Source organism: Coptis chinensis, chromosome 9 (assembly GCF_015680905.1).
Source record: "Coptis chinensis isolate HL-2020 chromosome 9, ASM1568090v1, whole genome shotgun sequence".
Lineage (NCBI taxonomy): Eukaryota > Viridiplantae > Streptophyta > Magnoliopsida > Ranunculales > Ranunculaceae > Coptis > Coptis chinensis.
In genome coordinates, this window is record NC_141464.1 from 61471075 (window position 1) to 61495154 (window position 24080).

General features: G+C 36.2%; 2 protein-coding genes and 1 long non-coding RNA gene across 3 annotated transcripts; 1 reads left to right on the plus strand and 2 right to left on the minus strand.

Moving 5' to 3' along the window:
- Positions 1–1270: 1270 nt before the first annotated feature.
- On the minus strand, positions 1271–1994 carry LOC147477172 (uncharacterized). Its single transcript, XR_015208558.1, has 2 exons — positions 1796–1994; positions 1271–1573 (listed from the first exon to the last, which is right to left on the minus strand). It is a non-coding gene; the product is annotated as an uncharacterized LOC147477172 (long non-coding RNA).
- A 14405-nt stretch (positions 1995–16399) lies between these two features.
- Positions 16400–20223, minus strand: LOC147477173 (vesicle-associated protein 4-1-like). Its single transcript, XM_086584088.1, has 7 exons — positions 19838–20223; positions 19653–19723; positions 19486–19567; positions 19257–19375; positions 16964–17041; positions 16731–16850; positions 16400–16608 (listed from the first exon to the last, which is right to left on the minus strand). Exons 1-7 carry the CDS (start codon positions 20103–20105, stop codon positions 16549–16551), a joined length of 798 nt encoding a protein of 265 aa, XP_086440214.1. The 5' UTR covers positions 20106–20223; the 3' UTR covers positions 16400–16548.
- Positions 20224–21271: 1048 nt separating this feature from the next.
- LOC147477174 (uncharacterized) lies at positions 21272–21838 on the plus strand. Its single transcript, XM_086584591.1, has one exon. The coding sequence runs from the start codon at positions 21477–21479 to the stop codon at positions 21747–21749; it is 273 nt and encodes a 90-aa protein (XP_086440717.1). The 5' UTR covers positions 21272–21476; the 3' UTR covers positions 21750–21838.
- Positions 21839–24080: the final 2242 nt, after the last annotated feature.

A 24080-nucleotide genomic window follows, 5' to 3' on the forward strand; every position in this document is an offset into this window, starting at 1 on the left:
ATAATCAAAACCCAAAAATCCTCACTGCTCACAAATGGCGTTTGACACCATTAACGCCTCTTTCAACCTTCACAGCACCCACCCAATCAGCCAACAACCAGCATCAAAAAACCTTAATCCCCCGACATCATCCAACAACCCAAAACAACAACATTATACCCATTATACATGTTCAAATCATATGCACGACAATTTCTCTGTTCTCTGGGTTTGCGCAGCCATTACTTTATTCAGAGTTCCAACAATCCAATAATTTCAATAATTAAGAAAACAATATATAACCTTTAACTATTTTAGCAATTCGGCAAGTTTAACAATTCAGCAGGATAAGGAAAATATCGAAAGAAGAATAGGCAGCACAAAGAAACTGAGCCGGAAAAAACTCTGACAGTACCAGCTTTTTCTGTAGGTTCGGTGAAATAGATTTAAAAAATATAACCACTCACCTCTAGTATCGCGAAAAATAGTATTTAGCATATGAAAGAAAACCGATCCCAAGCTAGCTAGAAGACGCACGATCCGCCTTGTCTCCGTTCTTTTTTGTTTTAGCTGTTTAGTTCTAAAAACTTATTTTTATGAAAACCCTTAATTTATAATAAATCCTTCAATTCTAAAGAATTTATATTATGCTTAACATTTTAAAAACTTCCTATTTTACCAAATATCTCTATTCCTAACTATAGAATATTTTTCTCTATTATAAGTACTATATTTATTATATATCTTATATTAATATATCTTTTGAAAACTTTCCAAATATTAAAAATCTCTACACAAAAATTCAAAATACTAATTTTCCCTCCTTTCTCTTTCTATCAAAAAGTCAAGCCCATATTTACTAGCCCGTTGACCAAGAAATAAATATCAAATTTCGAAATGCTAAATATTGTTACACTACACCATAACAGGCTATTTGCAACGGCAAAAAAGCGTTGCTAATAATTTTTGCAACGCTTTTTAAGCGTTGCAAATATGGCGTCGGTAAAGTGTTGGAAATATTTGCAACGCTTAAAAAGCGTTGCAAAAAGAAATTTCCAACACTTAAAAAGCGTTGCAAACAGAAATTCAAAGCGTTGCAAACAGAAATTTCACAAACGCTTTTTAAGCGTTGGTAATTTGTTAAAATTTTTACCAATGGTTTGTAACCGTTGCAAAGTTGTTAGTTAATTTTAAAAAAAATAATTTAAAATTCATTTGTAACGGTTATAAACCGTTGCTGATGGGTTGGTAATAAAAAAAAAAAATTCTCATATTTTGTAGCGAGACCAACTAAACCTACAATAACCAATGAATACAAGAATCCAATGAATACAAGAATGGTTTAGACAAATATATATATAGCTACAAACTCACTCCAAACTGAAGCAAACAAAATTAAGAACAGAAAGCAAACTTCCCACGAAACAAACCACCCTTGCTTTCAAAATCTTCCTTTCACTCTAGGAAGTCCTTGGCATCTTCAAACCCAAAAAGCTCAACGCCTTCGCATTCCCCTTCCACGGCCATAGAAACCTGCCCCGCCACGCCCTCAACCCATCGCTCTAGCAGTAGCATCTCCTTGTGCACTCTCCGACTGGATTATCAATACAATGAATAGCCATTAGAAAATAACAATGCAAAGAAAAATTAAAAACACTGTGACTACCAAGGATGGCACAGTGGAATGAAAAAAGAAATAACAGAAGGCTGAACAACTGAACTCTTGGGATATGAAGACACTGAACTTTTGGCCGAGTGTAACATGTTTGATAGATAACACTACAAACGCCATACAACTAGCTGGAGAAAACCTTACCTTTGGGTTCTTCACGGTCTCGTCCACACTTAGAATTAGGCAAGCTGCCTCTGTTGTCGCATTTATAGCATTTATCTGAGACATTTGCAATCACGACCAATGTAGGTAAAAAGAAACTGAACAAAGCAACATGGGAAAGAACATTGAATACCTTAACAACAGTAGGTTCCCATACAAAGTTGGCAAACATATTTTGGTATTAAACGACTTCGGCTAGTCGACTTTTACGAAAAAGAGCATAGCATCAACACTAAGGGGTTCTTACTAAACTAGTCCAAACTCCTGGGTGACTCAGTAATTTGAACATCATGAAAGCAATTAGAGGCCTCGGCTTGTCAGCTTATGAGAGGAAAAAACAATTAGGGCAACAATCAATATCGAATCATCTTTTACAAATCGATTTCCGGGCGTAGAAACAGGGGCAAAAAAAAATATGCAATAAGCGAGAAAGAGTTTCAAGGATCACCGGAAGCCGATCCGAAAAGAATTAACAACAAATATGTCAAGAGGTTTCCCCGCAATATATTAATACGGGATTAACAAGGAAGTCTAACAAGATAACATCAAAAGAAACACTTCACTACTAACAAAACCAAATTGAAAGACCAGGTTCACTTTTAAGATTAACATGGTGCCAATAGGCATAATTAACAAAAGAAAGAGGGAAGTGAAAAAAGAATAAATACCTTGAGGCTTTTAGCTTGCATCAATGAAGACAAATTCCTCGATGGAGAAAAAAAGAAATGGATCACAGTTTTTCTAAAACAATTATTGTATAGATGCTTGAGAGAGTGTGTTAGTAATGGCAACCTTAATAATGGATGCACCTCGCTTCAAATGCAGATGAAGCTATCATTAGTCCAGCCATATGATGTCGATGTTAGATAGCGGTTGACCCTCGTCTAATCCACTACACTCACAATAAACAAGGAAGTCATCAATATACCTACTAAACCGCATGGGAAAGTAGACATGCATGATGATAACGATTCCTACATTTGAAAGCTCTCTAATATTCGCCAAGACACGTACTTGTTTGCAACGTGTCCTTTCATAAAATTGTACAAATAACCTTCTTTCCTGATAACAACTTCATAAACTACTTATTACAATGGTCGACACATCACACATGTCTGCAATCCCAATATGAGAGAGACTGATAAGCCAAAAGAATGAGGTAACAAAATAAAGAATATACAAGAAGAAGTAGATAAAGAGGGGGGGGGCTCCTCATTTGGCAGCAACACAGAATTTTTCTGCAAGCAATTATTAGTTATAGGCTGATTTTTCTGCAAGCCATGTAGGAAATCCATACCTGGCATGTGGTACTATTCAAGCATACTGCATCTGTATCCTTTGCACTACTTTCTTTATAATTCTAGACTGTAATCACCTGAAATGGTTGTGGTATGCAGCCAGGCCCGAGGGATTCAATCATCCAGTGTTTCATAAAGTGGAACAGGGCCGCACAAACATATCATCTTTACCTTGGCTTAACTCAAGGTAAGAATTGAATTTTATAGGTTGGTATGTTGTTTCTTACCTATTTCAGGTCCTATTTAAATTGATTCGGATTGGAGTTAGATTTCCTTGTTATTCGCTCATCTTTGTAGAATTCTTAATGTAAGAGCCCATTAATCGAAAACTCTAATAATCATGTCTATAGATAGCAAACTCTAAGCTTCTTGTTTCTCGGATTTTTGTTATTCTCGACAACTCACCGACAACGGAAAACTCCTTCCTCGCTGCGCAAAAATGTCAACGAACGACTGCATTTACTATATCATATCCTTAGATACCGATGACATGTCAAAGGGGAGTATGACTTACATTGGGAAGTTGAGGTTAGATTCAAATGATAAACAAAATAAATGGTCACATTCTCCTTTTATGTTGGGCTGCAATTCACTTTTTGCTACTTTGGCGGTCGAATTTTTTGGGAACCAAGTTTGTGATATATGATAGCCAGCCTCCTCATCTTTGGAGCCATGGTAGCCAAAAGTCGCTCTAATAGGCTGGTGGGTTTGAAACAAGTCTCTCCTAGAGTACCTGGCACGGTAACTATCCAAGAGCTCGGATTACATATGAGTTAAACGCCTTAGGTTCCGGTGAGAATTTGTGCAAGTAGATGTATATGGATTCACATGAGAGCTTACTCAGGTGTCTATAAATGTGTTAAGTCCCTGTATGATGACTGTTAATATATGTAATTTCCTTTATGCTTATGTCTTGAATAACAACTAATCCCAATAGTTTAATTATTATGTGGAGCAAGTAGGGGCCCTAGAAGAATGCAAGATACCATGAATGCGATCCCCTGCCTCGCAATTGAAGCGAAGGAATGGCTCCCACACGCACGAATTTCTACCCAACAACCCGGATTCATTACCATCAATCCCATTTTTCAGATCTAAATCAACTTCGTGTAGATCCTAGCTAACTTTTTCTTGTATATCGAGACATAACTAACTTTTTTTGAGTCTAACTATGGCCAGATAATTGGGTAACACTTGTTCATTTTCGTAATCGGTAAGAGTATGAACAATTATGCCGCTTTTAAGAGCTAAAACATAAAAATGAAGATGGAGCTCAGTACTCTTTGGCGGTCATAATGAGTATGTTACTATCTAAGTCTTCTTTGCAAATTGGAAGAAAGTGAATTGAACTTTACAAATCAACATCACCGACTTAATATTGGTATAGCCGGTCCCGGAAGCATTGCTTGAAAAGGGGTATGCAAAACTCATTAGTACACAAAAAATTAATAATGCACCAACTAATTGTACCTTTCCACCCTTTAAAAGCTCAACAAAGGATAACAACACGTCTTTGCTTATGGTGCTCGATATCCGACTTATATAAAAGCAAAGTTTCACTTGTATCAATAAACCCCGGGAACAAAATGGAATATACATTTCAGTTCGTCCGAGCATTGAATTTGAATAATGATCTCTACTTAATCGTGAACTGCCTGCGCCTAAGTGTAATACTAACTACGATCTAAGTTTCAGATATACCTCCAAAGACATCCCAAAGAAGAAGTCCAAGGGCTTCTAGAATACCAATTAGCACAAAAGAAGATTTGGGAAGGGATAGCATTTCCTTCACACGAGTCCAAAGACAATATCTTGCGAACAAGATGGAAAAGTATATACCAACATACCTGCATATAAGAAGTAAAGCATTAGTGAAAGGGCAAAGGCAACATTTATCTTAACCAACATTCCAATTCCCACCTTGATACAAATACACTTTGTACAATCTAGCTATCTATGAAACCAAATACACTCAAACTTAATTTTCACAACCAAAGAAAAATACCCAAGTCCCAAAATACACTCAAACTTAATTTTCACAATCTAGTCATACTTGGGCCCCGCTTTGATCGATGCCAAAATCTCAAAGAACCATAGCTTTCTTCGCATCCATCGCCATAATAACCAACAAGATTCTTGGCACATTTCTCAAATTTGAAATTCTAGAAGTAGAAATCAAACCCCCAAAGTGCAATCAAAGCAACAAAGATCATAGATGAATTCAGCCCTAACCCCTCTTCAACTCAAAACTTTTTTACCCTAAAAACATAATAGGAAGATGGGCACTACCGACCGGGTTAGATTTTTCTCGTTACTATTTAGGAGAGAAATCGAGAGAATTTGAGAGAGGGAGGAAGGTGCAAAATGGCTCAGACAAGTGAGTGAGAGCTTGAACAATAAAAATGAACAAATAAACTAACGAAAAGGTCTTACCTTGAGAACTGAAAAGTTAGGAAGAAAGGACGAGCTTGAGCAAATTTGAACAAATCCACTATTTTTCGTGATCCGAAAGTGCAAGTAAAGCAAGGATAAGGTGCAAATAACTTTCATCTCTTTCAATCCATACCGATAAGAATAATCATACCACGACTTCCTCCAAAATTAACCACCAAAACAGTTTTATTGAATGGCCAACATAGAGTAAAACCAAGAAACCCCATTTCTCATATACTAAACCCCTAACCCTAGGTTTAGAAATTATAAAATAGAACTAAAAAGGGGTGGTAAAATTGCATATTGTGGCTTCCAAACCCCCTCTCTTTTTCTCCATTTCATCGTGCTCTATAATCTATATGGTGGTTCCGTACACAAAGTGTGTTTTCTTTCTCAAGAATGGTCTAATGGAACTGTAGAATGAAGGTTTCTCTTTGTTGAAAAGGACATAAAGATAAGAAAATCCTAACCTAACCCAGCGGCTGTGAGAGAGAAAGAGAGGTTTTCTATTTTGACATACCGACGACGATTTCTTTTTTGTTTCTCTATTTTTGAAATTTCGAAGTTGTTTTGGTTTTTTGGATTTGTAACACTTCTCCAACGCTTTTTAAGCGTTAGCAATTAATTCTGGAAATTCACTCAAATAAACCAACGCTTTACAACATTGTCAACGCTTATTTAGCGTTGGCAATTTACTAACGGTAAATAAGCGTTGCAAAGCAAAAAAGGTGCGTGTTGCAAATATCCTATTATGGTGTAGTGTTACGAAATAATGGAAAAATAATTTGGGGTCTTACAGTTTTTTTATTGGATTTGATTGATAGTTAGCCTTTGAGTGACAATTACAGTTGAATCGAACTTAACCATTGCATAGGCGTTAAGTCGATTTGTACGCTTTTTGGAGGAGTTATTGTTAGTAGCTAGCCTTTTGTGGGCGTCACTATAGTTGAGTCCCGTTGAGCATCTTTAATGGCAATCTGACATTGTAGTTCGTAGTCGTAGTTCGCAGATCAAACTTGATCCTTAGCAGGGCATCAAGCTGATTGGTTGATAGCTAGCCTTTTGGGGCGTCACTATGGTTGATAGTTAGCCTTGAATTGGCGTGACTGTAGCTAGCCCCAGTTTTGGAACTTGATTGAACTGTAAAAAATTTATGCTAACACCAAAGAGTGAGTACAAACTAACGGTAGTAAGTCTAGAGGTGCGTGAGAGCGTAATAGCTAAATTGAACATGTTTAGATGGCAATGACTAGCCCCAATTTGGAGATGGTTGTGGCTAGCCCCTAGTTTGGAGTGTAATCGACTTGCAAGAGGGTCGAGTTGTAGTATAATCAAGGTTGACAATTTTAGTCGAAGATTTGCATATTGGGGAGGGGTAGGGGGGGGATCGGTCGGGTTCGAAGTCGGATATGGTTATATCCGATTAACCCGATTATATCCGGATTTAATATCCGAACCCGACCCGACTGAACCCGATCGAATAACACTAAAAATTTAAAAAAAAAAACCCCCCAAAAAATATATCCGAACCTGAACCCAACCCGAATAAGTAAACGGATATAAAAATCGATCTGAACCCGAACTATTCGGGTTCGGGTCGAATCGAATTCGGTCAAACCCGATTCGATTCCCCTTACTCTAGGAGGGGTCAATATGTGGACGACCTGCAAGGTCGCACTAAAAATGCCAAATAGCAATATTAGTCATTGAAAATGCAGGTTATATAGTCGATTTAGCTCAGGATGAATCTGTTCAACATGCTAATGTAAGTGACCACAACTGTTGTCGTGGCCCTCACGTCATATTATAAGTGAACCGCCATCCAGCCCCAAATTTGGAGTGGAATCAACGAATTGATAATGCCGCCAAAGTTTGCTCCAAAGCAACTCATGCATTGTGTGACCTCTCAATTCATCGACTCTTAATATCTGAGGAATGTTAATTCAATAGAGACTTGAAACTTGCATTGAGCTGATATACTGAAGCAGATATTCAGTATATCTGCTACAATGTTAAGTTATCACCACTTCATATTATAGGCGACCTGCTGCTTCAGCTGGCCCAAAGCTTAGGTAGGATATGCCCATGTCCACAAGGTTTGTTGTTAGTTCGATCAGGTTGAAACCTTATGAACTGAAGATCCCGAAGTAACTCCAAGCAACAATCTTCCCATAATTGTTGGTACAAGTAAGTATGTCTGTTTTTAATTGAGACTTTGAGTCAAAGTGACTCAAATTGACAACACACATTAGAGATTATTAATAGCTTATCCTAGGTATTAGGAATCGGAAATAGAAAGCTTAGTGTAATGCTTACGAGGGGCTGAGGCTCATTAATGTAATTGAAGTTACACTAATATAAGCAATATTTAAAATAGCAAGAGTTCGACTAACAAGAGAAATTATATAGTTATGATCAGGTCAGTCCAATGTGAAAAGACATTAATAATAATCAAAAGTCATGAATAAATTGTAAGTGTTTCTTCAGGATATATACAAGATGTACTGTAGAATTTGGTGATGGATCGAAATAATCGAGATCAAGGATGAATGAAAGAATCCAAATCTAAGTTGTAACGTTCCAGTATAATAGTTGCAAACGACCATCTTTTGGCATGACCAGGTTGATTGAATGGTAATACGAACAATATAAATGGTTTAAAATCTGCAACACTCATCCTATTGTATTTGGACTAAGAGATGACCACATCAAATGTAGTGATCGAGTGCCTTCATGCAACTTCATATCAAGGGGTATCATAGGTGCTACCATACCCCATAATTAATTAAGCTCGTTTGTGGTATGCAATGTAAGATGCCAATGACATACAATCATGTGACTGATGAATATTGAATAGGCGGTAATTATACCAACTCGGGACTAAACTAGAAATTATATATTTGATCAGATTGAAACAAGAAAATTCAAAAGCAAGAGAATTGAACCTTTGGTTGTTCATGTGATCATGCGACCAAAACAAATAAGGGGAGTTTGTATATCGGGAAAAACTTATCTTTAATTTCATTTATTGATCAACTCCATAAGCAAGCAAGCTTTTTGATTGATCTCTTCGGAACAGCCAACACCGCGCTTCGTGGGATTGAGAATAACAAGTGAAAAATGTAGTTTTCTCAAGAACTTCGACCTGCAAACGGCGTCAATGTAAAAGGGTAAAATTCGTTTATCCTTTACATAACCAAAAATGATTGATTGATAGTATTGACTGAACTTCTTATGTGAAGTTGCCTACGTATCTAGTTCTTTTGTCGAACCAGAATCAAGTCATCCGTAGTTCTATAGAAATTGAACTTTATTGGGGCGGTTTTCCTCCTGTGAGAGAATGTCCTCAGATGTTTAGATTCATCCTCCTTTTATTGATTTGGTTTGTCTCCCCCCTTTTCCTCGTGGAGATGTTATATAATAATGATTTGAGCTCTTGCTCTCCTTTCCTTTTATGATGCACGTCCGCTATGTTTGGTTCTTGAGATGGATGTTTGTTACGATCTGTTTAACTCCTTGTGCTATTAATGAATGCTTTAATTGTGCTCGAATTGATTTCTGTTTATAGAGATTGTATGTATGCCTTGATTTCTGTTTTGGAGTAGACTTAGTCGTATGTTAGACCTGTGATTAGACTTTGGACACTGGACACGTGGACCATAGTGATTGGTTGAGAGCGTAGGATGCTAACATTGTTCAAACACCAAGTTTAGAGCTTCATGCTTAATTGTTATTTCTTCAATTGTCTAACTTCACGCTTTTAATGGGTTATCAGTTTTGTGGGAGCAAAAGTAGTAGTCTTGTTTCGGTGGCGACAACAAAGGTGGGTGGAGATTGCGGTGGCTGAATATGAGAAAGATGATGTGTCACACTCCGAATTTCGATAAATCAGATAATAATAATTATATCCGACTCCTCGATATCCGAGATGTGACAACAATCTCACAACCCAATCTATATCATAACCCTAATGAATAATAACACATGCGGAAAACTAAATAATAAAATACTCCAAACCATCCACTCATCATTAAGAAAACTTGTGATCAAAAATTTAGTTACAAACTTCTTTACTTAAGAATTCAAAAAAAAAAAAAATTGAACATATGTCCCCAACAAATTCCATTACATCTCTGAGGAAAAATGAAACAACATCTTATTAAAAATAAAAGCTAACATCGATCACGAAAGCAAAGACGCACCTTCTCGAACATCGCCTAACCCTCGGCCCCGTGATCGACTATGTTCATATAAGAACACACCCGATTAGCAAACATGCAAATTGGGTCAACATTATAAATAATGTTGGTATGAGTAGCCTTAGAAAAACCATTTAGATATACTTAAAATTTCATTCTTTATATGGTAGGTAGTTCCTCCACCGAGGCGCCTTAGCTTAAGGTAGTTAGTTCCTTCATAAAGGCACCTTAGCTTCTAACTATGAGTAAATAACTTATGGCATCCTAGTACTTACCTTTATGCCTTCTCGATCGCAGAGTGGGTCCTCTCTGCAAGAATAATTAGTTTAACCCACTCTCCTGCAAAGCAATTTGTGATAATCATATCATAAATTGAAACTTAAATTGCTAACCACACCGAAAGAAAAAAATAACATATCAGTAACATTTATAAAGTGTCCCTAATAATACGTCGTCTCTAAGTTTTACCTAGTTTTTCCGGGCTACCACAATCGCTACCCAACTTAACATGTACATCCACATGCCTCCCCTTACATAATGAACCACTCCGCAGAACCACCTCGAAATGGATGCCGCGACACCGTAAATCCTCACACGGAAGCAATTATGTAAGTAATGCCCCTATTCGGCATAAAATATCGCTGCCTCGCTCTCTATTTTGCGAACGGAATAATCAAGCCACTATTCGGGTCGCCGCCCGTAAGGGCCATTCAAATTTTATCAAAACGCCAGAGGGCCAATCACATTACTTACCAAGGCCATTCAGATTCAATCAAACGCCGGAAGGGCCAAAACACATGAGTTGTGGTAGCTAGGTTCTGTGGATTTTCGTTACGTAATTTATTCGGTGTATATATTTATACATCTTAAAATTTCTCTATCTTCACGCGACAAAATTTACACAAGATCGACGCAAATCTATATTAGATAATCGACAAACAAGTTATACAAGAGTCACCCACATCCTATCATCGGATTGGTCCATAAAATCAATCTATAACATTTTTTAGAAAAAGTCAACAGTCAACCCAACAGTCGACGGTCCTAACCGGTGGTCATTCCACCCGGTCCTCACCCAAACCCATATTTAAAAAGAGTTCAAATCCTGATCCTAAGCGACTGGCTAAACTGACCCGGTTTAACCCGGCCCATAACTGATTGGGCTCAACTTGAATTTATCCAACCGAAACAGACCTTAGACTTTATTTAGATCGATCTATGTGATCCACTTAAATTCTATGGACCCGCCCACTTAACATATTCAAACTGGTCCCAAAACAAAGGCTAAAAGAATTGGCCCAAAAACAAAACTAAAAAGAGTTGGCCCAACCAAAATTGATGTGGTCCGGCCCAACTCAAATAGAGTCCAAACAAAACATGAACAGTGTCGATCCCTTCATCTTCTCCAGCGCCTCAACCCCAAATTCCGGCCACCCAACCTTCACACACCACTCTAAACTAACCAACCGAAATTGGTTAGAGTGAAAAACCCCAAAGCTTTAACTCACCAAGCAACCCCCGATTTCCAGTAAAAAAAATCGCTTCCAGATTCTTAGATCCGACCGCCCTTAGTGTTCTTGGAGCTTTTCCAACCCCCACAAACTCCCCACTACCACCCTACACCAAACCACCAACCCACAATACCACAAAACAGTTCAAACACAGAAAATAAATACACAAAAATCAAAGTCCTCTGTTTCACAGTAATGGCAGTAATGGCGTTTTTACAGAGGAGGAGGTTAGGGGCTCGCGCCTCCCTTCACCACCACCTAATGGTGTTAACAGTACTATCAATCCACTAAGTTTTAAACATTCACAAGTAATGATAGTCTTTGAAGAGAAAACAAGCAGAAAATGGACGATGAACAGAACATAGTTTTGGGAAGTACAGTTAACTGTGACTGTATACGGAAAAACAGAAAAATAAACTACTCACCTCCTGTGTTATCGGCAACAGAAAATATCGAAGAAAAAATAAGAGAACCAATCCCAGCTAGCTCGCGAAATCCGCGTTCTTCTCCGTTTTCGGCTTGTGCTTGTGTGTGTGGTTTTTAAGAAAAACTAGTTCCTCCGGAGACAACCTATATTCTCCTTAACTTCCAAATTACTAAATATTCTTATATCCTAACTATGGAAATATTATTTCTATTAAAAAGATTATATATATGTTACTTAGGTTAATACCTTGTTTCCTTTTTTTTTTAAAGCTTTCCAAAAATTAAAGATAAATTACCCACATTCAAAATTCAAATACTAGTTTCATTTATTAACATTATTCGAAATTACTATTTGATATTTCACACGCTAGCACGTTGACCAGAAAAAATACAGTCAAATACAAAAATATTAAATATTGTTACGCAGATAATGTAAATATAAAATAGGGGTCTTACATGATGGCAAGAGGAAGAAGATGATGACCTATAGTACCACAATCCCAATTGAGCCAGGTTTTAATCTTAGCCGTTGGTCTTTGAAAATATCAGGATTTTAACACATGTCAATAAAATTTTAGGAGTAATTATGATGATGACACGTGTCATTTCCAAAATATTTGTGGGCGTTTGATCAAATACATAGGATGGTGACGTGTAAATTTGATCTATTTTGGTCTTGTGAGAGTCAATGGGCATTTTGGTAATTTTACAAGATAAATGGTAGACTTGACATTGCACATGTACTAACTGGATGGAGTCAAGTCAAGGACAGCTGACTTGGTCATGCTGTGAAATTGGGGACAGAACATTGAAAGAACTGGGGACGGAATAGTAATTGGCAAAATTGCTGGGACGGAACACTTAAAAACTGGGATTTGGTGGATTGCGCCAAAAAGTGCGATAGAACTAGTTTTCGTTCCAGATTTTGGGTTTAATCTCCCTCACCAAAAAATCGTTACATAAAACCTCCCCATATGCGAACAAACTAACAAAACACCCCTCTTTTCTAAAACAAAATAAACTGACAAAAATACCCCCGAAAACTATCCCAACACCACCGTAAACAACCCTAGCCTCTTTTTCATCTTTTTCACATTTGAATTTTTTTCCTCACACCATAAACCCTCGCCTCTTTTTATTCTCTCTCTATTTCTCGACACCACCATAAACTCTCTTTACTCTCTCTTTATTTCTCGACAAAAGATTACTCAAATCTTTTTAAATAAAAAAACTTGCAATTTGCTTATTTTTCTTACTGTTTATGGTAGATTATTGATTGGTACGTGTTCTTCCACCTCCCCAAGGAAGTGGTGAAGCTAATTGGATGTTCTCCACCAAAGTGTCTATATTTCTCATCATTTGCATGGGTAAACATCTTCCATGTAATTTAATTCATCAAGTTGAATGTATAGTCCGTGGTTAGTCTCAAGATTCTTATATTTGCGCACTAAATTCACAAAAATCTCCAAGATGTAGTCCGTGGTTACTCAGATTCTTATATTTCTATGTAGTAGTTTTAGTCTTGAAGTTGAATGTGTAGTCCGTGGTTACTCAGATTCTTATATTTGCATATTAGTTTTAGTCTTGAAGTTGAATGTGTAGTCTGTGGTTAGTCTGCATTCTTATATTTGCAGACTAAATTCATAAAATCTCTGAAGATGTAGTCTGTGGTTACTCTGCATTATTACATTTGTATAGTAATTTTAGTCTTAAAGTTGAATGTGTAGTCTGGTTAGTCTGCATTCTTATATTTGCAGACTAAATTCACAAAATCTCTAAAGATGTAGTCTATGGTTACTTTACATTCTTATATTTGCGTAGTAGTTTTAGTCTGCATTCTTAAAATCAAACCTTCAAGTTTTAGAAGAGATGGAGATAAAATTGAGAAGATGGCTGCTCCAAAAACTACGAACAAACCAAATCTTGTTAAAATGAGTTCAAGTTTTCATAGTTTTGCAATTTCAACTTTAGATTTTTATGTTTATGTATGTAGTAGTTTTACTATGCATTTTTATATTTTCGTAGTTGTTTTTACTCTGCATTCTTAAATTTGCATAATATTTTTTATTTGCTTTTCATGTTTGTGTAATGTGTGGTGGTAATTTTACTTTGCATTCTTAACTTTGCATAGTATTTATACCTTGCATTTTTAACTTTGCATAGTACCTTTACTCTGCATTCTTAAATTTTACTTTGCATTCTTAGATTTGCATAGTATGTGTACTATGCATTCTTAAATTTGCACAGTATTTTTTATTTGCTTTTTCATGTTTGTGTAATGTGTGGTGGTAATTTTACTCTGCATTCTTAACTTTGCATAGTATTTTTACTCTGCATTTTTAACTTTGCATAGTATTTATACTCTGCATTCTTAACTTTGCATAGTGATACAATTCTGCATTTTAAATTTTACATAGATGATCTTTGTTATTAATTGGTTTTCTGTCATTATAACAATATTTAAACAAGAAGAAGTTGTACAAGACATTTAGATCTTCGATATGAGGAAGAGCTTGTGGAAGCAATTGAGACAGCAACATGAGCAAAGAAGAATTGTTTGTGCTTCATTGAGATTATCCGCCACAAGGTCGCTTGAATGGGGTTCCAGGGTCTCCACGCTAACACAAAACCACCCTAATCCTAAGTGAATTCCATGCCTTGGGAAATAATCGTCGCCTCTCGAGCTTGGTTTAGTTTTGATTAGATTAGGAACTTTGTTTGCGTAGACATATATGATGGTACATTTGCTTGTTTATTATTGATCTACAAGTAGAACCAAGTTGTATCTATACAAGTGGTTAATATGAAGTTTTAGTTCCCTTGAATGCATTTTTTTGCAATGAGTAGTTTAAAATTGGAGCTCGACATAGCTAACACATTTAATGAATCAAATCCCGGTGACCCTTGCAGAAAGGTTAAAAGTTGTGCTAAATCTGGTGAAAGAATCAAGAAGCGAGATAACCTTGCCGCTTATGCCCAATTGTATAAACTTATGCAATTTGTGTTCCTAGGTTATTTGCACCACAATTCCTAAATATAATAGTGAACTTGTGTTACTCTGCTTCATTCTAGATGTCACAGATACAAGATAAACTTCAGTGATTGTGTCTACATCTTGCATCTTCATAGAGAACAACTTTTATACTTTATATTTACATATATTCTATCAGGTGTCGGGCAATTTTTATTACCAAAAAGTTACTATGTAAATTTAAGTTTTCATAGGTCAAGTTACTATGTAAATATAGATTTACATATATAATGACTATGTAAAAATGCATTTACATATATTATGTCAGATGTTAGGCTAATTTCATCCGGCACGTAAAAAGCCCACTTTCATGCCAAACATCTAAACCACTTGAAGCCTTTTATCCCAAGCTGCAAAGTCATCTGAAGAGTTATTAAGATTGCTGGCCTTTATAGCATCAGTATCGTCCAAAGTCTCAGTAATATGTGAGAGAATGTAACTGGAACTAGTTTCCCACATTATTTTATTATGAATAATATAGGGGTAAGGGACCTCTCAAAAACCCTGCTTTCCAATCAAAAAAAAAAAAAAGTCTCAGTAATTCTCCTGCAGCCATTTTCTCACCAACCACTTCTAGAAGATTATCGTGAAGGATGCCATGCATTTTGACATTAGCAGAATTTATAGTACTTGTCATGAATTAAGAAGCCGCAATGTAAAATTCTTATGCAAAAACAACTTTTCATATAAAACTACTATGCAAAAATATATTTGCATAGAAAAATTAGTTTGAAAAATTAAATTTGCATACTATGCAAAAATAAATTTACATAGAAAAATTGGTATGTAAAAATATATTTGCATAGAAAAACAAGTATGCAAAATTAAATTTATATAAAGTACTACCTATGCAAAAATAAATTCACATAGAAAAACTAGTATGCAAAAATAAATTTGCATAGAAAAACGAGTATGCAAAAATAAATTTAACGAGTATGAAAAAATAAATTTACATAGGAAAACTCATATGTAAAAATATATCTACATAATAGAATTTATAGTGAGAATACATTTGCACACTGAAAAATTGAAGGAAGAAAGGAAAAAAGATAGAAGAAGAGAAAAAATGGAACTATTTGTTCAAACCCACAAGTTGAGATGACACCATCAAGTCTATTCAATTGATTTGAAGAAGATTGAGACCCAATAATAAGATGAAATTGAAGAAGATCTAAAATAATTGAAGAAAATTAGTTAATAGATTCAAAATCAAATCTTTCAAACAAACCAAGCTCCTGTTTAGAAAAAAAATTGAAGGTGATTGAGAGAGAGATCGAACCAAATCTATCGAAATTGATTACTGATAAAAATCAAAGATGATTGAGAGAGAGATTGAAAGTGGAAGCTTGTTTCTTCAATGGCGAAACAAAAACATCACTATTTCGATGTTATTCAATTGGTATTCTTCATTTTTATTTTTTTCTCGTAATTCTCGGTATTCTTCAGTCTTAAATCTCTATTTTCGTATTCCCCCATATATGAAAAGAAAGAAAAGGAAACAATTTTGGTGAAGAGATTAAAAATAGACCGAGTTTAATTATTTTTACAAAAACAGGAAGGTTATATATAAACGGTTTGAAAAGAGGGAGGTTTAGTGGGTCGGGACGAGTTGAGGGTGGTTTAGAGTAACGGGTTGAATGAGGGAGGTGAGCCTCATTTCGTTCCCATACAAAGCATATCGCATCTCATGACATCAAAAGACAGTTATGGATTTCTCCTTAAATAGTTGAACACGTTCACTTCACAATAACCAGACAACTAAAGGTGGTGAAAACTATATATCTCGAACACACAATGAATTCCATGGAGGAGAAACTTCGACACAGTAAGCTGTACTTTACACTGAATCAACCCCTTCAACTTGTTGCCTCGCTAGGTATCTCTCCCGTCGTTCTTTCTGAAGGAAAGATAAAAAAAACAAAGAAAAAAAGTGTAAGCACTATAAGAAGAAAGGTGGGCGGAGCCGGGGAGTAGCATCAGGGCATTAGAAGCAAAAACATTCAACACCAACAAACTTACCCATTCATCTATTACAAGGCCTTCCCCAACGATGCGTGGACCAGTGTCTTCTTGAGGTTTCTTGCGTGCTTCAAGTTCAGCCTCAGCCTCAGCCAACATTCGATTCAGTTTTTCCATTGCCTTACAAGGGACAAAAAAAAAGAATGTCAGTCATTCAAATGGGGGAAACTAGAACGTGTATGTATGCATGTGTTGAAATCACATAACAATTCATTATAAGAAAACATTCTTACAGGTGAAGGTCGCTCGATATCTAAGAAAACCACCCGCAAAATCTGCTCAACTGCTACTTGATCCTTTTGCTCATCAAACTGTATTCGGAAGGAAATAATTAGAGAAAAAGATATAAACCAAAAGTAAAAGTATTTCGTTCTTTACTGAAGATCGTGGGAGTATATGAAACCTCCACAATCTACACTCTAAAACATATAGCAATTTAATTTTAGAAATCTATAATTAGACTCAAACAACGCAGAATCAATGATCAGAACTTGAATTAATTAAGAGGTCGAGTAGCTCCTTGGAGTCTTGGACAGTAGAACAATGTAATCTCAATGATAAATTGATAATTATTCTATTAGTATTACAAAGTGAACTTTACCAAAAAATTGAATACAAATTTAAGTATTATTTCATTGCCAAAGTTATTTCGGCAACTCCTGCTATTTCGAAAGCCAGAGGATATTATGTCATCTCCACAAAAGGAAGATCTCTCTCTCTCTGTTTTTTTTTGCTAACCGGGTGTCCGGGCCAGCTTACGCAACCTCGACTAATCCGGGGGCCCTGGTTGGAAATTTGACCGGGTACTGCCTCGCCAGTGGCCTTGAGGGGAATCGAACTAGTGACCATTGGGGAGCAAACCCAAGACCGAAAATAGAGGGGGGCAGGGAAGCTCTGTGTGTGTGTGTGTGTGTGTGTGTGTGCACGTGACCTAGCTGCCTTCTTTTTTCCCCGAAAAACATTAACCTGAGCGGCCAGCAGACAATTAACCTTTACAACTACACTATCAAATCCAATTAAATTTGATTGTTCAATTAGACCAAATTTCAGTATTAAATACCGAACTTTGCACCATTCTAATGAGTCAAATATAGAAGAATGAGGAACAACTTCTGTAAGATAAACTAATATCGGTTTTGTTCCGCTTTTGTTTTTGTTTTTCTTTTCAATTGATAGCTGTAAGGATATTTAAATGCCAGATAAGGAAGGAGGTCAATATGAACAGTCATACAAGTCAGAAAAATAACAGATACTCCATATTTGCATCTTAATGATTCAATACGCCTAGCCTATGCAGCCACTTCTATTCTAGTGCATACATGTCCACTTCTATCCTAATTCATAATGGACTGAAACCAGTGCCATATCTCCTGGTAAAGTCACAAACCATTATGAAAACACAGTAAAATCACAGACAATTATGAACACAGGCAATAGAGAACTACGAATGGCAAATACCCAGGGACAGTGCATGGTCTTGGAGGTGTATATTGAAGAGCAGAACAGAAGCAAAGGAGTTCCTATTGTATTAGTATTGCTAATGCGGAGGACACTTTGCGCTGGCATGATCTATGGTGCAAAAGTACCCCTCTTTTAAACAATGTCCATGCAGTTGCAGAGTGACAGTTTCCACTTGATGTTAAGGTGTGCCAATTTATGTTCACTAGGGACTAGTGCAGTTCATAAGTTACAGTGAAGATTTAAAGAGAAACATAAAGATCCTATCATCATTAGACACTTGAATGAAAATAGAATATTATGGACACCTCACCATAGTGGCCAGTTTACCTTCAACATTGCATTCAAGGCATTGTGCCTTCTTGTCGTAAAGTGAGATGATAATGGCTTGTCTGGTGAAAATTGGTTGTCCCACTATGGTTTAGTTTTTGGCATTTTTTCTCCAACAGTCTCTCAACTCAAGGCAGGCTAGTATACAAGAAACTCCCAAAACATTCTTCCTGCAGCAATGGTAATCATACTACGGAATACTCAAATTTCCTCTTCTTTGACTGCCCCTATACCCAACATACAATCTATGGTAGTAGGAGTCAGTTGGGCATCACCACAGATACCAGAAGTTCACACAGAGTGGTTATCCTAGTTAAGGATCTGTAAAGGGAAGTGACTAGCATCTGACATCTACAAGGCCTATATTTGTGCAGCATTTGAGATAGCTTAATTTAGAAAAGAAGATGCATCAGGTAAACTCTTTGTAATTTATTGTTAATTAATATAGGTGGGGGTCAGCCTAACCACATATTTATTCTATCAAAAAAAGTAAATAGCTGGGAAATAAATTTCTAAGTAACTATTCAAAACTCAAATATGTGAGTACTGGAATTCAATTTTAAGATTATATCCAACCTAATCTTACAGCAGACTCAATGTCATAATGAGGTGGAGAAATACAGAGTTGATAGGTTCATCCAACTAAAATAAAACTAGAAAAGTCTGCAGTGCCGAGAACTTCAACATATAAAAGCTTCCACATACAAATATAGAGAAAGTGAAAAGGACATAACTCACCAACTCGGGAACATAGTCCATTGCTTCTTTCACCTTGAGGCTCATAATCTTAAACTTGACTTTACTTTTCTGGTCAGATTGTTTCTCATTGTTCTCCGGATGCTCCACGAACTTGAATACTAGCATTTCAAATAAAATTAAAACAATAAGACTAATACTCTTAAGCCCAAATTTTCTTCATTCTTTTGCACATTACAACAAAAATGGGAACACGGGACAAGACTAATACCAGTTGCAATAATACTTTCACCAGGCGCAAGTATACCGCCGGGGGGACGCATGAAACAACTCTTGGGTGCAGTTGTTTGAAACTAATGTAACACGAAAGTTAATAGACATAACATATAAAACCTTGAAAATCATATAACTATAATCTTGTCATACATAATTACATACCTTGAAAGCTACATGAGACCTGCTAGTATTTTTAATTCTTATTGCACTCCTCGCTTGCTTACCAGGTTCATCTACAAAACATCAAAATAAAGTCAATTTTGATTGACCAAAGTCAAACCCACCCCAAGTGTCCAAATTGACCAAATCTCAAAACTCAATAAAAAGTTGATAAATTGTGCACATACATGGAAAGTAAAGCTTGTTAGATGGATCAAGTCGAAGTCTACGCCAAATAGGAAGAAGAGATCTTGCTACAGATGAAACTGTGTTATTATTTGACCCATCTACATGTTGTTGTGTTTGGTTTTGTTGGTAAACACTTGGTGTGATTGTAGTAACACTAGTATTATTTGAAGAAGAAGAAGATGAAGCATTATTTCCAGTTTGCCAAAATGGCAATTTGCATAAACTACTCCATATCTTTCCATTCCCATTTTCTTCAGCTATTGCCATTTTTAACTTGGGCCCACTTATATGGAGGGTGGTGCAAATTTGTTGAAGGTGATGATGATGAGTTGCTGCTTCTTGGTGGAGAGTGTGTGAAACGAGGTTGGACTTGAAAAGGGATAATTTTTTAACTGTGTTTTTAAATACTCAAGTTTATTTATTTATTTATTTTTTTGTTAATTAATAATAACAGATTAATGTTGACTGGAGAATGTACTTTAGGATAAATGACTTTGAGGGAAATTGAAAGTTGAGATTCAAGTCAGGTGATCACTTATCAGGTACTGGTCGGAAAATTTCCAATATAAATCTGTAACGTTTTATGTCCCAAAAAATTGAAATGTACAAAAAGTCAAAAAGCCAATACCATAACATACAATTCGTACAGAGGCTTATACATACATTGCAAGTACGCCATAAATCAATAGTCAAAGCCGGAAAGGAGTACTTGTAACCGGTATGCAATTCATACAGTGCACTTCATGCTTGGTATTGATACGAGAAAAAATATGCGCATCATTGTTGCACCAACTGTATACATTATTCTCTTGATCACTTGAGGGAACAACATGGGAGACCTGTTATCCCACCATGTGGGCATGTCTAGAGAGAAAAAGGAGTCAATTCCAATATCATTCAATAAAAGTGAACCTAAAACCGCGTGGAGAGCTACTCATGTTTCCATATGGCCTTATTGAAAAAAGGCAGTTCTTGCACTCTAATCTCAAGAACTACATAGTACATACTACCAAAAAATAGCACTTCTTGTTCCTTAGCAGAGGCTTTTGGCATGATGAACGAATGAATCCATGAAGCATTACCAACGTCTTCATAGCTGATTAACATAATTACAACTCCAAATACTGTGATTATGATGGCCGAGTGTGGAGTGTGACTGTGGACCTGTGGTGCTTACATTTACATCCAACTGCTAATAAGTAATAACCGCAACTACTAAAAGATCAAGCCCAATAAATGATCCAATTGAAACTGTAGTAAGAAAACTCAGTCTGGCCCAATAGGTTGAGTGGAGAAATAACTGTAAATTGGGTCCAATCAAAATGAATACATGGGGGGCAATTATACATTTGAAGGTGTAAAATACTTTAATTAAAGAGAAAAGGCAAACGTGTCATTCTCAGAAATGGTACGTCTGAAAGTGCTGATACCACCAAGAGTAGCATCTGGTTTAGAAGAAAAACAAGTAGCTGATCTCCGAAACCACGGCAAAAGAGCCTCTTGTTTTACTTGCCTGTCACTACTCTTCCTATATAAACATCACTTGTGCATCTCATCTCAATCACCAATACACACTCAAGAACAAAATCAACCATATTTTCAGAAGCAATACTACAGTACAAGGAGGAAAAAAGAAAAATGAGTTCAACAAGTAGAGCCTGGGTTGCCGCTTTATGTGTTGGAGCAATAGAAGCTTTGAAAGATCAAGGATTATATCGATGGAATTACGCATTTCGGTCATTGCAAGACACAGCTAAGAACAATATTAGATCATTTTCTCAAGCTAAGAGATTGTCTCCTACTTGTTCTTCTATGGTAACAAGTCAAAGAAAAGATGGTGATCAAAAGCAAAGGCAAACAGAAGAGTCACTAAGAAAAGTTATGTATTTGAGTTGTTGGGGGCCCAATTAAACGGAGTTTTCCATTGTAAAACTGTCTTATGGAAATGTAATTCCAGAATCCAGATAATCAAATATCAATACACTTTTATTTCGTAAGTACATTGCATCTATCTTTAATTTAGCATGATTTATATCCATTCATTATTTGGTGAAGGATAGGTTTAATTGGATTTCAGCAACCTATTCATTTTACCTGATGATCCACATTTTGTAACAAAAATAATGAATTTTGGAACTTCGATTTTAATTGAGCCAATACCCAATTGGATTTCACTAAGATAGATCTTAATTCAATTTGATATCCCTGTACTTACCAGATTTGAGTATTTGGCATGAGAATTTGTTAAATGATAACACATTTTGAAATTTCAGCCAACAAAATTTCATCTGAAAAGGCCTCGGTACTTTCTAGTTTGAACGTACTTTGACTCTTTGAGGGTTTTTTTTTTTTTTTGATAATGCTTTGAGTGGAGTTCATTACGTCTGTTACTGAAATACTGACTTACTGGGTTCTCAATTCACCGATCCATTTAGCATGTTCGCTTTCATCTAGGGGCAATTGAACCTATGGAAACTTGGAAAGCTTTACTTGAGGGCTGAGGCTAGTTCCAACTTCCAAGCCCATTGACATCATGTCCCTAAATCAAATGGTCAAGTGATTTAATGGTAAGTTGAAGACTTGAACTCCTCAATCAAAATATGAATGTTCACAAAATCATAATTCATATAGACAATCATCCTGCTCGTCCAAAATTAGGGGAAGAGTATGTGTACTCAAATTTAATTGCGCAATATTGTTGCTTGTATACTCGCGATAAACAGTTGGATGTTCTCATCAAAAGAAAAAAAATAAAACTAAACAGTTGAATGCAAACTCAATTTCCAAAAAGCTGAATGCAGTGCAAAGTGCAAATTCAATTTCCAATTAGCAGCGGTGCATTGAGATTAGAATTTTTTTGTTGCTGTTTTTAAGCTCAAAGGTTCACACGGAAAGGAGAAGCACTGTAGTCTGTAGGTAAAACTTTAAAGTGAAAAAGGGATACACTATCATGTCTAGTGATCAAAACGCATTAGATTAGTGGATACAAAAGATGGATGAAGAAATTTAGTTGATTAAAACAGATTCTAGTAAGAAACTAAGAAATCTAAATATTTTCCAATACTTGAGCAAAACACATGATCTCAACGCCCCAGATCAACATATATATCATATCCTACATTCCTATTTCGGTCCCCAACATATCAAATGCAGAAGTCTTTCGGCCTTCTCTTCGTCTCTTCTCTTTTTCTCTTCGCTGCTTGTTCTCTTAGGCAAATTCAATGCGCTGAAAAATCTTGTGACCTGGTTAGACTTGGCAGCTTCAGACATGTTACTTCTTTGAAGGGTTCTGAAAGCAGGCTCAATTTTGCAAGCACGCGTATTGCTACTCATTTCCAATTTGAAGCTGGAAATAGAGTATGAAGAAAAACAAGAATGTAATATTGTAATGCAAGGATCAAAGTGATTCTGTTGTTAAGCTAAAGTCAAGTGATTAGGGATTTATAGCAGCAAAAAAGTGTGTTGGAACTGTTATATACTGGGGATAGCAAGTGGTTTGGGAAAAACTGGATAAATTAACAGTGGGCTCCCAGATACGTGGGCAATGGTTTAGTTCAAGTACAACTGTACAAGTAGCTGTCAAAGCAGACCCCGAGAGGCCGAGACTACTAATCATTTTTCCTCCAACAACCAAAGCCAGCGGTTTAAGACAAAACAAGTAGCTGATCCCCAAAACCGGGGCCAGCCTCCAATATTATCCTGTTTTACTTGGGTTGCATACGTGCTTGCATCCTCCTTATAAACAACCCTTCACATTTTCATCTCGGTCATCAATCATCGACACTCAAAACAATTCAATATCTTTGTTCAATTACTTATAAGTTATACTACATATCATAATCGTCAAGATCAAGAAAATGAGTTTGACAAGTAGAGCTTGCGTTGTGGCTGTAAGCGTTGGAGCAATGCAAACTTTCAAAGATCAAGGATTATATAGATGGAATTATGCATTCCGATCGCTACAACAACAAACTAAAAGCAATATTAGATCGTTTTATGAAGCTAACAGATTTTCTCCCAGTTCTTCTTTAGTGGTTTCAAAGCAATTAAAAAATGGTGACGGAATAAAGCAAAGCCAAGACGAAGAATCACTAAGAAAAGTTATGTATTTGAGTTGTTGGGGTCCCAATTGATGCGATTTTCGTGTACTATAATTTTGATAGAATGTATTGTAATCTCGTTATATATTCTTAAGACTGAATTGCATCCAGATTATGAAGAGGCATCCCAGGCCATAACATG

Coding starts and splice junctions, on each gene's coding strand:
- LOC147477173 (XM_086584088.1), bottom strand. CDS start 20,105: ATGGCAATAGCTGAAGAAAATGGGAATGGAAAGATATGGAGTAGTTTA. Junction 19,568..19,652: donor GGTCTCATGTAGCTTTCAAG/GTATGTAATTAT, acceptor GTGTTACATTAG/TTTCAAACAACTGCACCCAA. Junction 16,851..16,963: donor ATATCGAGCGACCTTCACCT/GTAAGAATGTTT, acceptor GTCCCTTGTAAG/GCAATGGAAAAACTGAATCG.
- LOC147477174 (XM_086584591.1), top strand. CDS start 21,477: ATGAGTTCAACAAGTAGAGCCTGGGTTGCCGCTTTATGTGTTGGAGCA.